General features: G+C 38.5%; 1 protein-coding gene across 2 annotated transcripts; it reads left to right on the top strand.

Moving 5' to 3' along the window:
* Positions 1-1,056: 1,056 nt before the first annotated feature.
* On the top strand, positions 1,057-16,368 carry LOC109185337 (regulator of nonsense transcripts 1 homolog). 2 transcript variants are annotated; one of them, XM_019335313.1, is made up of 29 exons: positions 1,057-1,807; positions 3,023-3,274; positions 3,389-3,559; positions 3,739-3,789; positions 4,090-4,182; positions 4,330-4,425; positions 4,691-4,741; positions 4,837-4,955; positions 5,516-5,624; positions 6,072-6,194; positions 6,292-6,363; positions 6,470-6,541; positions 6,637-6,703; positions 6,876-7,018; positions 7,164-7,235; positions 7,312-7,440; positions 9,671-9,826; positions 10,264-10,377; positions 10,460-10,558; positions 10,635-10,712; positions 11,042-11,176; positions 11,343-11,420; positions 11,574-11,685; positions 12,195-12,559; positions 12,659-12,721; positions 12,813-12,887; positions 13,227-13,358; positions 15,304-15,423; positions 15,639-16,368. In XM_019335313.1, exons 1-29 carry the CDS (start codon positions 1,283-1,285, stop codon positions 15,777-15,779), a joined length of 3,813 nt encoding a protein of 1,270 aa, XP_019190858.1. In that variant the 5' UTR covers positions 1,057-1,282; the 3' UTR covers positions 15,780-16,368. The 2 variants fall into 2 exon arrangements, with proteins under 2 accessions (XP_019190858.1, XP_019190857.1); XM_019335312.1 differs by having other exon boundaries at positions 1,058-1,807; positions 11,343-11,417; positions 11,571-11,685.
* Positions 16,369-16,582: the final 214 nt, after the last annotated feature.

The following is a 16,582-nucleotide window of genomic DNA, read 5'->3' as shown; positions in this document are numbered from 1 at the left end:
TAAGACGAGGAGTCGACCAAGGCCCAAGCCCAGGAGAAGACTCGGTTCAAGGAGATGTTGAGAGCATTGAAGAGGCTTGTTTAAAAGGGAGCCGTTAGGGCATTGAAAGCAGGACCCGGTCAGGCTATTACAAACCTGGAAGAGCCGTTGGTCGACCGAGTAATGGCATCCAACGGCTCCATGTTTTAATTAGTCTTGAAGTCGGCCATTAAGGGCCTTCAAGTCGGTAGAGGAGGAGTCGTTATATAAAGGCTCCTCCATTCTTGTAAAAGGGGACAACTGAACACCCAGGGAGGGGAGAAATACCAAAAAGATTCCGAGTATTAGCATTATCTCCGAGAGAGGCATACATTTTTACTGAAAGGTGCGCCCTCCAGCCAAAGGTTGTGTTGGACCTCCTTGGGCCTGAAAACCCTAAAACCATCATATACCACCATACTTCCCACACAGGTTTAGCTCAATGATTTAGTGAACAATATTTAAAGTAAGAGACCAAAGTTTGAACCTCGGTATTGGAGTGTGGGGGGCCCTTAAGGGTGGGGATTACCCTTCTGGGGTAAGGCCATCCACACTTGTGGATATTGTGGGGAGAATTCAGAATTAAATCTTCCCTTCATGAGATAATAGCTAGTGTGGACATGAGATAATTGAAAAATAATCTCCCTGCAAATGTAGGGAGATTGTCAGAAAAAAAAAAAAAAAAAAAAAAGAGAAAGAAGAAGAAGCAAGGCTGTGCGCGTTCGCGCACAGCCTTGGGCAAAAGCCGGGCGCGTGCACTGCACGCGCCCGGAGGCGCGTCAGGCGCGCCAGTCGGCGCGCCTGACGCGTCTGACTACTTTCTTTTTTTTTTAATTTTTTTTTTTTGTTTTGTTTTTTCTTTTTTTTTTTCTCTCCTCTCCCACACTCTCTTTCCTAATCACTCTTACATTATCTCCCCATTCTTCCCAACCAATGTGGATGCTCTAAGATACCACCATACTTTTTGGTCAGACCGAGATGTGCTGCGCAGAGTCTTACTTTAGGAGGCATAGATACCACCCTACTTAATCCCTATTAAATAATCCTTTGATTGTCGTGACTCGCGAATCCGCTCGTTCAATCCATTACTGTCATATGTTTCATTCACGGAAAACGCTTAAAACAAATCAACAAAGTCTTACCAACTCGCCATCTCTTCGTCGGCGTCTCGCCGAGTCTTTTCCGCCCCTGCAACCCTAATCCTAGACCACCACTTTCGAAAGCTACAATCCAAAACCCTAAGCCTTGCGCTATTCGTATTCTAATGGACTCTCAGGCAAATGATCTGTACGAGACTGCGTCCCAGCCAGACACGGGCAACGACGCCTACACGTTCGTGGAGTTCAACACGCCGGGCGAGGAATTCGATTACCCGGATTTTCAAGAACTTTCTCAGCCCATTCGACCTTCGGCGTGGCCCACGCCCTCAGATTCCTTGGTCTCCGAAACACCTGATAGGCCCCCCTCATCCGACACCTCGCCCTCCACCAAATCCCGGTACGGTGGAAATGGACCCGGCGGAAAAGGTAGCAGTAATAGTGGCGCTAATAGTAATCAGTCTGCAGCTTTCGATGCCTTAGCCGCTGGGATGAGCGGGTTGAATTTTGAGGAGACTGGGGATGATGAGGGGTTTGAGTACGGGAAAGGGGATTTTGCCGTGGAGCATGCTTGTCGGTACTGTGGCATAACAAACCCCGCCTGTGTTGTCAGGTGCAATGTGCCGTCATGTCGCAAGTGGTTCTGCAATTCTAGGGGGAATACTTCGGGCTCGCATATTGTGAATCACCTGGTAAGTCTGGGGATACATCAGCTGTTTTCCTTTTTAACTTTTTAGGCCAACGCTTTGTTTCTGCTTTGACTGCTTATATGCTAAGCTAAGCTAATCAATGGGGGAGTTTCATACGTTATCATCTGTCAGTTCAAATGAATGAAACTGAAGAATGGGATAATTAGAGCATTTGCATTTTCCTGGTTACACTTTTTTTGTTTCCTTTTTAATGCCATATTGAATGAGTTAGTACTTAGTAGAAAAAAAGTGATATATTTGAAGCTTCAGTAACTTGGGAAGTTAGAATTAGTTAATAGAGAAACATTGAAAGATGTAAGCTTCTTCAACTAATTAGTCAGTAGAGATACATCAGAGGTCAAAATGTGCAGCTTATTCCTTGCTTACATGCTCAAAGCATGATCTTTTGATATGGTCACTGGAGCTACAAGGGATGCTGGGAATCTATGAGTGGAGGAAACTGAATGAACTAAGTGAAAATATGGCAAAAAGTTTATGTTCTGTGTTTGTTTTTTGTTTGTAGTTGAGAATTTTGAACTGGGAAATTGTACCTTTCCCAAAAGCCGGATAAGTACTGTCTGATGTGGCATGTAGCATAATACTTTTGAACTTGTTTACCCTTAGGGCATCCTCAATAGTGGAGATTTTGGTGTAGGTTTTTAGGTGCCAAGTAGGAGAGATGAGGAGGAATGAGAAAAAGAAAAAAAGTAAAAAAGTAAAATGAAAAGAGATTTTTAATGCAAGAAAAAAAGAACAACCAATTGTTATCTTTATCTTGCATTGGGACCACAAAAATCTCATTCTTTGCAGGATTACCTCTAGCATTCTCTCACTTGCTTCTCTTTCATCCATGGTGTTAATTTTTTTATTAAAAACTGTGAACAATCCCCCTAATGGGGATGCTCTTATAATTCACGTGTCTATTTAAGTTCCTCCCTTGAGTTTTTTTTTTTTTTTTTTTTTTTTAATTGTTTTTTAATTTTTATAAATGAGATAAAATGGGGAAGTGAGAGTGAGTAAAGAAGGGAAGGTTCATGCTATGTTTTGCTTCCTCTGTTTTAGATGTTTTGTTTATCAGAATTCTTTGATGGACATTCATTGAAGATTTGTGAACACTGAAATATATTTGTAGTTTATCCCAAAAAAACATTAGCAAATTTGTTAGCAAATTTATTGGTCATGACGTTTTAGCCAATTTTCACTGTTTAACTTTTCCAGGTTCGAGCAAAGCACAAGGAGGTTTGCCTTCATAAAGATAGTCCTCTTGGTGAAACAATTCTTGAGTGCTATAATTGTGGATGTCGAAATGTCTTTCTTTTAGGATTCATCTCTGCCAAGACTGAGAGTGTTGTTGTTCTGCTCTGCCGGGAACCTTGTTTAAATGTTAATGCATTGAAGGATATGAATTGGGACCTGAGCCAGTGGTGCCCCCTAATCGATGATAGATGTTTCTTGCAGTGGCTTGTTAAGGTTTTTGTTACTCCTGTAATTATTGTGTGTGTGTGTGTTTTTAAATATAATTTTTTGTTATTTATATCTAGACATTAAATAGGCAATGGGATCTATTGTTGTTTTCCATTGCAGGTCCCAACTGAGCAGGAACAGTTGAGGGCACGCCAGATCAGTGCTCAGCAAATAAACAAGGTTGAAGAATTGTGGAAGACTAACCCTGACGCTACCCTGGAAGATCTTGAGAAGCCTGGTGTAGATGATGAACCTCAGCCTGTTGCCTTGAAGTATGAAGATGCATATCAGGTGTGTATAGTGTATATACATATACTTCATGGTTGGATAATCTGCTTGTTTATATATGGATAGTTTCCTAAGAATGTTTCCTACGGGATTTATAACTAATTGGCTGTTTTGAACAATTATTATTATTATTATTTTTTCAGTATTTAGCTGAAATTTTTCATAATTTTATTTCCTTGCAGTATCAAAACATCTTTGCACCACTGATCAAGCTTGAAGCTGACTATGATAAGGTTCTGCAATTTTATCTTTTTAATGGGGCTGTAGTAATGGTGGTTGAAGGAGTTTTTTTTTTTTTTTTTTTTGGGTGATTGATTTCCTTCATTCTCCCTTTTCTTTTAACTTCAACTTATGCAGAAGTTACTTGAATGCAATGGTTTATTTCTATCTGAATTTTGTTTGGCTTCTCTCCTTTTAACATCTTCTGCTTTTCTTGTCAGCTTACCTGCATTGATTGCTACTTCTTTTGTTTTGTTTCCATCCATGTGAGTGCTAAAACTTTTACTTCTTTTGCATATCATTATATTGAACAGATGATGAAAGAGTCCCAGAGTAAAGACAATTTGACTGTTCGCTGGGATGTCGGTCTAAACAAGAAGCGCATTGCATATTTTGTTTTTCCTAAGGTACTTAAACACATTTTTTTTTTGGGTGTGATTTGTACAGTTTACATTCAGGTAAGTATTACCGTTTCTCTGTCTATGTCTCTCTTTTCTGTGTTTTTATGGTGTGCTTGCCTTGCTTTTTTTAAAGGAGGAAATGTTTTTCTGCAGGAAGATAATGAGTTGCGCCTTGTACCTGGTGATGAGTTGCGGTTACGTTATTCAGGAGATGCAGCTCATCCAGCTTGGCAGTCAGTAGGGCATGTGGTAGGGCTTTTTCTAAATCTCCTTGTCTGTAATACACCTCCCTAAAAAATAATAGTGAAGTAATAAAGGAAAGAAAGAAATATTTCTGTGGTTACTCTTGTGCTAGAAAAGGAAAGGAGGATGAGATGAGTAAAAAATTGAATTTCTTTCACTTTTTATAGTGCAAGTGAAAATTTGAAACTCTTTTGCTTATTTTATTTCTTATTTTAAAGCTAGTGAAACATCTTGCTTTTTGAATGAAGTGATGGAAGTAATGTTTTTCCAGATAAAACTAACTGCACAAGAGGAGGTTGCACTGGAACTTCGTGCTAGTCAGGTATGCTTGATTGCATTCTCTTTATTCCCTTCTATTTTTTCCTTCTAATTTCACATTGTATTCATTTTTGGTTTGTGTTAAACCTGTTTTTGAAGGGTGTTCCTGTTGATGTTAACCATGGGTTTAGTGTTGACTTTGTCTGGAAGAGTACCAGCTTTGACCGGATGCAAAGTGCAATGAAAAGTTTTGCCGTGGATGAGACAAGTGTGAGTGGGTAAGTAAAAAACGTCAACCATGGTTTTAGTTAAAGGAAATGTTTATGTTGCATTGATAATGTTTATTGCAATCTCTTATCTTTTGTGTGTCGAAAATGGCAGTGATCTATGGTGTTTCATTGATGATTTAAAAATGTCAATTAGTTAAAGGAAACATTTATGTTTCATACTTTCATTAGTGATGTTTTTTGCAATGTCTGATGTCTCATGGTTTTGGAAGTTAACTGTTAATGCAGTGAATTGATTGATGTCCATACTTGAATATAGCTTTCTACATATTTGTATTGTGCTAAGCTTTTGTTAATTTTCTTGCTGACCAATGTAATACTCCGTATAAATTGTATCTGATTCAGTTTCAGTGCAAATTGTAATTTTTTTTCAGTCCATTTTCTTATTTTGCAGTTCATTCTAATTTGTCCTTCCTGGTATCATTTAATGATGTATTTTGTTGCTAAATAAATTATGAAACTTCTGTTGGTTGAGTATTTATGTTTGTGATCACTGTTCCTGAATATGTCTTGTTCTTTTTGCTCTTTACTCAAGCTTGCATGCCCTGCAGGTACATTTATCACCACTTGTTAGGTCATGAAGTTGAGATGCAGCTGGTCCGTAATACACTGCCCCGCCGCTTTGGTGCTCCTGGTCTTCCTGAGCTCAATGCATCTCAAGTATGTTCCAATACATTCTACACCTCGGAACTGTGTCTAGCCCTGACTCCTCCTCCCTTCTCTTATTGCTTCGAAGTGAATTTCTTGTTGGGTATCTCTAAATTTTGATAGTAGTGTAAGGAATTCCTATTGAAACAGAGGAGCTTCATCAGCTCTTGTTAACTTTGCATTCATCTCTTAGATGTAGTTTCAAGCATGCTGTGTGACAGCTAGGCTTTGGGCAGAAGGAAGTACACATTCAAATTTCAGTTGGTGCCTTTATTTGATTCCCCCTTATCCAATAAAATTCTCCTTTCTTGCCTCCCTTGAGACCTTTTTTTGTGGGGGGGGGGGGGGTGGGGGGGGGGTGGGACAGGATTCTTGTTTGGCGTTTGCTTACCAATTATGAACCAGGACTGAAATTTAGAGAAGGGTTGTATATTCATTAGTTAATGTTGTGTCTGGTAGGTTTTTGCTGTAAAAAGTGTGCTTCAAAAGCCCATTAGTCTGATTCAAGGTCCCCCTGGCACTGGAAAGACTGTCACATCTGCTGCCATTGTGTATCATATGGCCAAACAGGGCCAGGGCCAGGTAAAATTAATTTCATTTGCTTATCTCATGGAATTGTCTTTATATTATTTCTTTTTGTGTCCATTTTCTGTATTGTTTTTCTATCTTTTCCTATCAGGTTTTGGTCTGTGCTCCCAGTAATGTGGCTGTGGACCAACTAGCTGAGAAAATAAGTGCTACAGGTCTTAAGGTAAGCATGTACATAATCATCATGCTGTGCTTAATTGTAACTTGGGACTTGCTGCTGTTATTAGAGTATAGTATGCAATTGGTTTGATAAGTACACTATTTTACAGGTTGTAAGGCTTTGTGCCAAGTCAAGGGAAGCTGTCAGTTCTCCTGTTGAGCATTTAACTCTTCATTATCAGGTGTCTTTTGTTAATTTCCTTTATATGTGCATGCATAGATGCATTTTCCTTCTGTCTCAGTAACTCAGGCTTTTATTTATATTGGTTCCTTGCAGGTTCGCCATCTTGATACATCAGAGAAAAGTGAGCTTCACAAGTTACAGCAACTCAAAGATGAACAAGGTGTTTGTTGTTTATTTAGTAGCTAGCTGTCTGAGCTTTTTCACAGTTGCTAATTTATTGGAAATTTGGATATAATTTTATAAATTTCTTTGCTATTTATGTTTTATTATGTGCTTGTGTCATGTTAATAAAGTGTCTGATTTTTGGACTTCTCTTTTACATTTTCTTTCAGGAGAACTATCTAGCAGTGATGAAAAGAAATATAAAGCTTTGAAACGGGCAACAGAAAGGGAGATAACTCAGAGTGCTGATGTCATTTGTTGCACCTGTGTTGGTGCTGGAGATCCTAGACTGGCGAATTTCAGGTTCCGTCAGGTTGAACTGCATAACAACTCAAACATATATGGGCTATCTTGTCTTGTTTATCCTTTTTTCTTTCCTTAACGCTCAGCAGGTTGTGTGAAGCAGTGGTTCTGTTTTTATGCTGTTTGTGATATACTTTTCTTGATCATGTTTATAGGTGCTCATTGATGAATCCACACAAGCAACTGAACCTGAATGCCTTATTCCCTTGGTTCTGGGAACAAAGCAGGTGTCTATTGCACATTATTAGTGAAACATTTTTTCATTTTTTATATGTTGGTATTTACAATTAGTTGCTTTGCTAGGTTGTTCTTGTGGGTGACCACTGCCAGCTTGGTCCTGTTATTATGTGCAAGAAAGCTGCTCGAGCTGGACTTGCTCAATCACTATTTGAGCGCCTTGTCTTACTTGGTGTCAAGCCAATCCGGCTGCAGGTGATTGTCTTAATGGTTTTTTGAGTTTATCATGTATGCTTGTAGTTCTAGTTTACCTATTGGCCTGTCTGAAACTCTGAATGGCATGAATGGAAGCAAACGTAAAGGAAAATTTCTGTATGAAGTAATGAAGTTAGGTGGTAGCTACCAAACTAAAAAATTTGTGCAAGCAATCACATAAAATTCTTTACCTCATTTTTAAACTACCTTTTCAATTCTTCTAAAGTAAAAAGAGTACAAAATTGTTACTTTTGTACTTAGTCATGTTCGTTAAACTTTTGTGATTTAATCACAATTTACTCAAATGGGATTTAATAGATGATACCTCTGTGCTCCAAGTTCTTTAAACAAATTTTTAGAATCTGCCACTGGAAGTTTTCTTATGTTTGTAAAACTCACATATGTAAAATTCATATATGTACAGTGCATTAGTTGTGCAATGCTTATTTTCAAATTGCATTCATTTCCCGCCTAATTAAACCTTACATGCTCTCTCTCTCTCTTCCCCCCTCTTGCTTGCAATGTTACTGCTTCATCTCTTTTACTTTGCGTCATTCCATCTCTTCATCATTATTCTATTTCCTTTGTAAGTTAGTGATACAACCATGATCATGGGACATTGTTGCAGTAGTTATTATTATTATTTATTATTATTATTATTATTATTTAGTTTGTAGTGGAATCATGGATAGCTATAATACAGTAGTGGGTTAGTGGGTGATTTTATAGTGTTGTATATATACGTACCTAAGTACTTGAAGAAGGGATATCTGGGAAATTTGTATTTTGACTTCCTATTAAATGGAAGATTGGGGGAGATGAAGCACTCCAAAAAAACGCTTCATTTGGGGAGAAGAAGCACTCCAGAAAAGCTTCGTTTTTATTCCTATGTTTCTAAGCCTGTGACGCGATCCTAGATATCTTGGCCTATAACATTTGGTATCAGAGCCAGTCGTCATGGGCGACACAACGTCGGCCGACTCTGCTACTGCGATTCGCGTGGTTGTCCAATCGCTTCACGCAGTGCTGGCTGACCAGGCTGAATTACATGCAATGTTTTGACAATTTATGGCCGGAAAGGAGCCAGTTTTCACCTCCAGCAGCCACGCAGCACCACCGACGAACTCCGGGACAGCTCCAGCGCCGTCAAGGCCAGGGGGGCAGTCCGCATCAGTCTCTGCCATGTGAACTCCAGCTGCTATGTCATTTTGGAAAAATTATTTCCAAGCTTGAGGAAAAAAAAACAGAAAAAGAAAAAAAAAAAAGAAACAATAAATAGAGTTGTTGTACCTGTGGATTTGCTATGATATACATTGATCTACGGAGTTAGCAAAACTGAAATCTCAAAATGCCATTGGGAGAATACTTCTGCAGTTATTGCTACAAAAAGTTCCAACATACGGCCGCAGCTCCACGGCGCCACCTTCACGACATTCAGCACTATATGGCCAAAGCTCTCTGACAACTCCTTAGGCATTTCTTTGGTACATAAAGATTCGGAGCCCTTTGACAATGGAGTCTGCAATAGCTTCGTCCGAACGGTGTTATGCCCCTATGAGATGCCCGTAAGAGGTCGGGAATACTTTTATTGGTGATATACTGAAGCTTAATCTGCTTGGTCAAGGTTTTTGGAACATCCTCTTGTTAATTATCACCTTGAGGACAAGGTGATTTTGATGGGTGCGAAAATGATACAACCATGATCATGGGACATTGTTGCAGTAGTTATTATTATTATTTACTATTATTATTATTATTATTATTATTATTATTATTATTATTATTATTATTATTATTATTATTATTATTATTATTATTAGTTTGTAGTGGAATCATGGATAGTTATAATACAGTAGTGGGTTAGTGAGTGATTTTATAGTGTTGTATATATACCTACCTATGTACTTGAAGAAGGGATATCTGGGAAATTTGTATTTTGGCTTCCTATTAAATGGAAGATTGGGGGAGAAGAAGCACTCCAAAAAAAACGCTTCATTTGGGGAGAAGAAGCACTCCAAAAAAACGCTTCATTTGGGGAGAAGAAGCACTCCAGAAAAGCTTCGTTTTTATTCCTAAGTTTCTAAGCCTGTGACGCGATCCTAGATATCCTAGCCTATAACAGTTAGTCTTGTAAAATTTGGCATTGTTCTTTGTGCATGTGTGTGTTTTTTATTTTTTAATTATCACGTAAAGTGCATTCAGTCCCTTGTTTATGTGTATTACATTTCAGGTACAATATCGAATGCATCCTGCCCTTTCTGAATTCCCATCTAACAACTTTTACGAGGGCACTCTTCAGAATGGGGTAACCATCAATGAAAGGCAATCGTCAGGCATTGATTTTCCTTGGCCTGTGCCAAACCGTCCAATGTTCTTCTATGTTCAGGTCTGTTGGTTTCGTTATATACTAGTGTTCTAGATAATTAATATTGCTCCTAAAATTCTCTATGATTGTTATCAAAAGACGTTTGTTTAAATAGTCAATACTTACTCCGTATTTTATTAATATTTTCTTTTAAATATTTCCACACTTAACTCTTATTCCTGTCTTACACTCATTTTTTTGCCATCTCTAATTTTGATTCCCGTCCTACCCTCAAATTTGGGTGACTTCTTGATTTTTGAAATTCTTTGATTGTATTGTGGGGGGAGGAGTGATTTTAGTTAAGCATTCAGTGGGTTGAATGATGTGCTAGCAAAGAGGTCTAGTACTTTGATATCTCTTCCCCCTTGTGTGTTCCAGCAAAATTTATTACTTCTCTGTTATTTCTTTTTTATTTTTATATTGTTCAAGTCATATAACATGTTATCAACATCCTCTAGATGGGACAAGAGGAGATCAGTGCTAGTGGCACTTCCTATTTAAATAGAACTGAGGCTGCAAATGTTGAAAAAATTGTTACTACATTTTTGAAGAGTGGGGTGGTTCCTGGTCAGGTAATCAAATGCTCTTGGATTAAAATTTTTGATTCAGAACCTTGTGATAGAAAAGAATAATTTCGTCCAATTTCACCTGCAGATTGGAGTGATAACACCATATGAGGGTCAGCGAGCATACATTGTGAATTATATGTCAAGAAATGGTGCTTTGAGGCAACAACTTTATAAGGAAATTGAGGTAAATACCAATATCATGGGCTACTACTTTATCTAGACTCTATTTGAAAGATCATGTGGGATTTACTGCTGTCTAGGTTGCAAGCGTGGATTCATTCCAAGGAAGGGAAAAAGATTATATCATTCTTTCCTGTGTCAGGAGTAATGAACATCAGGTTCATATTTGTACCCTCTCATACAAAGTGTGTTTCATTTGTCTTTGTGCGTGTGTCTCTCTCTCTACACAAACACAGAAACATGCGTGATTATGTGAATGATGTAAAATTTCTTATTTTTGGAGATCATTATGTATGAGGTGGAGTTGTGGACACCCTATTTCTTTGAACATGCTCAAGCTTTTTTCTGGAACAATGAATTTTTGTCATTTGAACATGCCCGTCTTTTGTTGTTGTTGTTGTGTGTGTGTGTTTTTTTTTTTTTTTTTTTTTTGGGTGGGTGCTTTTATGATGTTACTTACGGGTTTTTTGCTGCCTTCTCCATTTAGGGAATTGGATTTCTTAATGATCCCCGTAGGCTTAATGTTGCTCTTACTCGTGCTCGTTATGGTATTGTAATCTTGGGAAATCCTAAAGTTTTGAGCAAACAGTCACTGTGGAATGGGTTGCTGACACACTACAAGGTATTTTATTTGATTTCTGAAGCATTTTGTCTGGGCTTTTAGTTCTGAAACCCAAGCAATAGTGAAGCAGACCTACTCATAAATGATAAAAGTCTGGGACATGGTTAACACAGATTATGCTGTTTATAGCTTTAAACTGATTATTTCTAAATTGTATTTTGGTCAGGAGCATGAATGCTTGGTGGAAGGGCCTCTCAATAACTTAAAGCAAAGCATGGTTCAATTTCAAAAGCCTAGAAAGGTTGTGTGTGTGTGTGTGTGTTGTTGTTGTTGTTGTTTTTTCCTCAAAGAGTTTCTGCCTTGTATTTTTCAATGTTTGTTAGTGAACTTTATGTTTCTGCAAAAATGCATCAATTCTGGATCATTTAAAAAGTTTTTGGTTCACTTTTGGCAGTTCTACAATGACCATAGGCTTTTCCTTGGTGGTGGTCCTGGAATTCCTGGTGATACTTTTGGATCTGCTTCGTTATCTAATCCCAATTCTGACAGGAGAAATAGCCGCTTTAGAGGTAATTGCTGGAGTGTGATAATAGCTTTAAAGTTGTATTTCATAATGCCAGACCATTACACCATAGTTTCCACAGCTGATTTTGTCTGGCTATGTGCTTGGCTGGCAATGCTTATTTAATCAGAAGAGAATATTTACTTTGGTTATTCGGTCAGAAGTCTCTTTGTATCTGGTAGCCACATTGGGCTCTGGCTAATCCAAAGTCAAGCTACAGCTGGACCCAAATGGGGGACCTAAAGTTACTTATGGATTATTAAGATTATAGATAGATTAAATAGTTGGCTTTCAATGTACTTGACAAAAATTATATCTTATGCTTTACAAAATTCAATAAAATCCACAAGTAATTCTAAGTAGATTGTGAATTATTCATAATCCATAATCATAATCCATAAAAATATACTTCACAAAACAAGGCCAAAATATTGTTGCTTCTTTGTCTTATTGTGATGCCTATTATTTTACAAACAAGTGTTCCTCATTAACAATTGTTTTTAAAACAATATATAGGCTACATGGCAACTGTCCCACTGAATGGGACCCATAAACCTGGTGTTCATCCTGCTTATCCAATACCTAGGGCTCCTCTCCCTCCTTTCCCTGGAGGCCCACCGCAGCCATATGCTATACCTACACGAGGTGCTGTACATGGACCTGTTGGAGCGGTTCCTCAAGTTCCACAACCTGGTAGTCGGGGTTTTGGTGCAGGGCGTGGGAATGCAAGTGCTCCAATTGGTAGTCATCTTGCACACCAACAAGCCTCTCAGCAACCAATTGGAAGTCTTGGTTCTAATTTTAATTTCCCAGCATTGGAGAATCCCAACAGCCAGCCATCTCTGGGAGGACCGTTATCACAACCTGGATATGTTTCTAATGTTAGTGAATGTTTTAGTTTGTTTCCTTGTTATTTAGTAGTTGAATGTACCTCCTTTTTTGGTTCATGTTTTTGACAATAATTCAATCTGTTGTAATAGATGGCAATTCAGGGAGGAAATCAGACTTTTCGGGATGGATTCTCTATGGGTGGCATGTCACAGGTGATTTTCTTTTTTTCCTCTAAAAATTCATATTTTTTAAAATATTGATTTATTGTGGTTCTTTGGTGTTTATTCTTTTACTTATCATCAGGACTTTTTGGGTGATGATTTCAAGAGCCAGGGATCACACGTACCTTATAATAATGTTACTGATTTTTCGACACAGGTACTTCTTAAATGTTCTTACATTCCCTTTTTTTTTTTTTTTTTTTTTTTTTTTTTTTTTTTTTTTTTTTCCTCCCATTCCAAGATATATAATTTCCTTGAGTAAGTATTGTTAGGCTTGGCTCATGAAATGAAATCATTGACATACTTTCTAGTATAGTAGTATGCAATATCCATTGATTGTTATAAGAGATAGGTTTAGATGGGTCTTGAGCTAATTTTAGTCGATAATCATCTTCCACCACCCAACTTTCAGTATTATGTTCTTTTATTCGGTCTCTTGGGGGAAGGTTTTTTGGGTTTTCACCTCTTATATTGTTTTTGCCTTAACATGGTGCAGGCTTCACAAAGTGGATATGGTGTTGATTATGCTACTCAGGGAGCACAAGGAGGATTCCCTGGGAGCTTCATGAACCCCAACTCCCAAACTGGGTACTCACACTTTGGGTCTGGAAATGAATTTATGTCTCAGGTTGGTTTGTTTAAATTCCTCTGCCCTTGTTTGCCTACTCTGCTGTAATTCTTATCCCTTATCAATCATAGCATGTGACTGGAATGGGATATTATGGTATTCATTTCAAACTATTAAATCTTTCACCTGGTTACCTTATTTGTTTTCCCTTGTGGCTATGTATTTTCGAACAAACTATTAAATCTTTCACCTGGTTGAATTTGGAAGATGGAATGGCCTGGCGGGTGGAGAATAATACCACCCGCCAGTTAGGCGGAAGCAATATGAAGAATCAAGGACTAGGAAATGTATATAAGACTGAAATTATATTAGTATTCTCTATGTTTCTAATACAGAAACAGAGTACATATATATACACAAATACATAACTGTAAGTAACTACTCATAACTTACACCTATTCATAAACAGACACAACCCTATAGATAAACCTATCTATTTAGTTTTCAACACTCCCCCTCAAGCTGGAACATCTAGAAGTTCCAAGCTTGGATTAAACATACACTCTACATTACAAATGAAGATTAAAAGCAGCTAGAGAATAACAGTGCTAGATGGCTTCGTAGGGACAATGCTATACACAATCCTTGGGAATGAAGGCACCAGGGGCGATTAACACGAACACCCTTACAGCAACATAAGCACTCCCTTGAGAAGCCGACGTCCGCGGCAGCTTACTCTAGATGGCTCACACTCCGGACTCTTCTCGGCACCAGCTAGCTCTTTTCCCCTTTGGATGGCTTCACTCCAGACCTTATCAAGTACTAGGTAGCCCTTTTCTAGGTCGCTCCCTCCGCTAGACCGGCACCGGATGAGTGGACGGCTTCACTCTGGATAGCTTTCACTCCGGACTCTTCTTGGTTTCCTTTGAACCTTATCAAGCAGCAGGTAGCCCTTTCCCACCACACTCCAGCCTCTCAACAAGAGCACCAAAGTAATGACAAATACACCCAAAGAGTGAAGTATGAATACCGAGAGCACCACATATGATTGTTGTTTATACCCCTTATAGGATAAGTTAATAACAAAAGAGACTTCCGGAAATAAACAAAAGGTACCAAACTTGAAAACCCTAGGGAATAAATATGGTATACTGAATACAGTTATACCAAAAAACCCTGGAAAAAAGTTGGCAACAAACCCAAAAGCCTTAAAACTTCACCAACATGTCCAAAGAAGGGCAAAACAACAATCTGTAAAATTTTCACCGGAAAAATACATCATATGCACAGAAGGAATGGAGGAGAGCCGACGAGCAGAACTGGAGAGTTTCGCCAGAAAAAGCCGCGGGAGACAGCCTCACGCGCTGGCGCGTGCGATCGGAGTCCGACAATGGCGGAGGCGCGTGGCGGAGGAGATGGCGATACCGCTTGCTGGGTCAGGCTCGCCGGAGACAGTAGAAGGGATGGGTGACACCAATTTGACAAAAGAACTCACCAAAAGCAAGTAATTTGAAAAATTAGGGTTTGCGTGAACAGTAACTTTACTGTTCATGTGATAAAAAACAATTTTGATGTTTGGAATTCCCTAGGAAAGTAGGCTCTGATATCATGTTGAATTTGGAAGATGGAATGGCCTGGCGGGTGGAGAATAATACCACCCGCCAGTTAGGCGGAAGCAATATGAAGAATCAAGGACTTGGAAATGTATATAAGACTGAAATTATATTAGTATTCTCTATGTTTCTAATACAGAAATAGAGTACATATATATACACAAATACATAACTGTAAATAACTACTCATAACTTACACCTATTCATAAACAGGCACAACCCTATAGATAAACCTATCTATTTAGTTTTCAACAGTTACCTTATTTGTTTTCCCTTGTGGCTATGTATTTTCGAACTGTATTGGAACACTATAAAGTGATTCGATCATGGTTTTTGTTCTTCCCGGTTTTACAGTTAATCCTTGCATGCTAACTCTTGTAATTTGTTTTTAGGAATACATGGCTCATGGGTCCCAAGATCTTTTTACACAAGCTGGATACAATGAACTAGCAAGAGATGATGCTTCACAGAACCATTTTGGCATGTCCAATGCCAGTACACTTCATTCTCAGGTATCTGCATTCTGCAATTTAATGATTATGGTCGAGAGAAACCTTTAAAGTAATTATAATATAATGGACCCAGTATTATGAAAGTACTCGGGTAAAATCTGCCTAGTGTTTGGAACCGGTGCTGTTCACCTGTTTTTAAATTTTTGTGACTTAGTTGTGAACTTTTCATATATTCTGCCAATTGAATTTTTACTAGTATAATTTGATTGATCCAGGGTATACTGAATCCTCTTTACTCCCAGCCATTTGGGCACTATAACTCGCAACCCATGAACCTGGAAAATTCCCAACCTCAACAGCAGCAAGCTCCTCAGGGCCAGGGCTCGCAAAATCAAAAGCTTCAGTATAGCAGTTGAGAACCATTTGGTTGGTTTATGTAAGGGGGGGTTATACTTTTGCATCCAGCTACTTGGTTTGTGCTTGTCATGTGTGTTATTGACCGTAGATGCAGTAAGAGTTTGCGAATAATTAACGAGTTTGGTTGATGACAACTAAGGAATGATTGGTTGGGAGAGTTGCGAGATGGAAACTGGCTGCTGCATCTGGTGGTGGGATGATCACGGGCAGCACATCGGGTGCTGAGAAAAGAATATAAACCCTATGTATCATCTTCTGGAAGTTGTGTAATAGTGAGTGATGAAAGAGAAATTGTGCATTTTGGAGAGCATTACATGGGCAAGGGATTGCTGGAGGTATGGCCTATGGGGTGTTCAAAAGCAGAGATTTGGGTGGCTTCATTAGAAAGATGGGAGCTGCTGGTGGACTCTGCATGGCAGGATGGATACTCACTTGGCTTAACATCATCAGTTCCTTCTCACATGTAATTAATTATACTTCAGGTGTTACTAGTATAGTACCCAGTTTAGCACTAACACTTATTTTATATTAGAATAATATAATATAATATGGTGCTCTAGTCTTTGATGAAATTGGTTTTTCACATTATCATTTTTTGCCTTGTTCTTTCATTTCTTGAATCCTCTTCTCCAGCATTCGTTTTGTATACTACGGAGTATTTTATAAAAATAACATCCTCTATCTAAATATCCCTTAGTTACCACCCCACCTCCCAAAGTCTCATAGTTGAAGGGTGTTGAGCCGTGGGTTAGAGATTTTAGGATTATCATATCGGGTTTCTTACTTTGATGAATTTTTTAAA

Source organism: Ipomoea nil, unplaced genomic scaffold (genome assembly GCF_001879475.1).
Source record: "Ipomoea nil cultivar Tokyo-kokei standard unplaced genomic scaffold, Asagao_1.1 scaffold1317, whole genome shotgun sequence".
NCBI classification, from domain to species: Eukaryota; Viridiplantae; Streptophyta; class Magnoliopsida; order Solanales; family Convolvulaceae; genus Ipomoea; species Ipomoea nil.
Note: the sequence above shows the minus strand (reverse complement) of the source record. Positions and strands in the feature narration are given on the sequence as shown.

Coding starts and splice junctions, on each gene's coding strand:
- LOC109185337 (XM_019335313.1), top strand. CDS start 1,283: ATGGACTCTCAGGCAAATGATCTGTACGAGACTGCGTCCCAGCCAGAC. Junction 6,364..6,469: donor TAAGTGCTACAGGTCTTAAG/GTAAGCATGTAC, acceptor ACTATTTTACAG/GTTGTAAGGCTTTGTGCCAA. Junction 7,019..7,163: donor CGAATTTCAGGTTCCGTCAG/GTTGAACTGCAT, acceptor TCATGTTTATAG/GTGCTCATTGATGAATCCAC.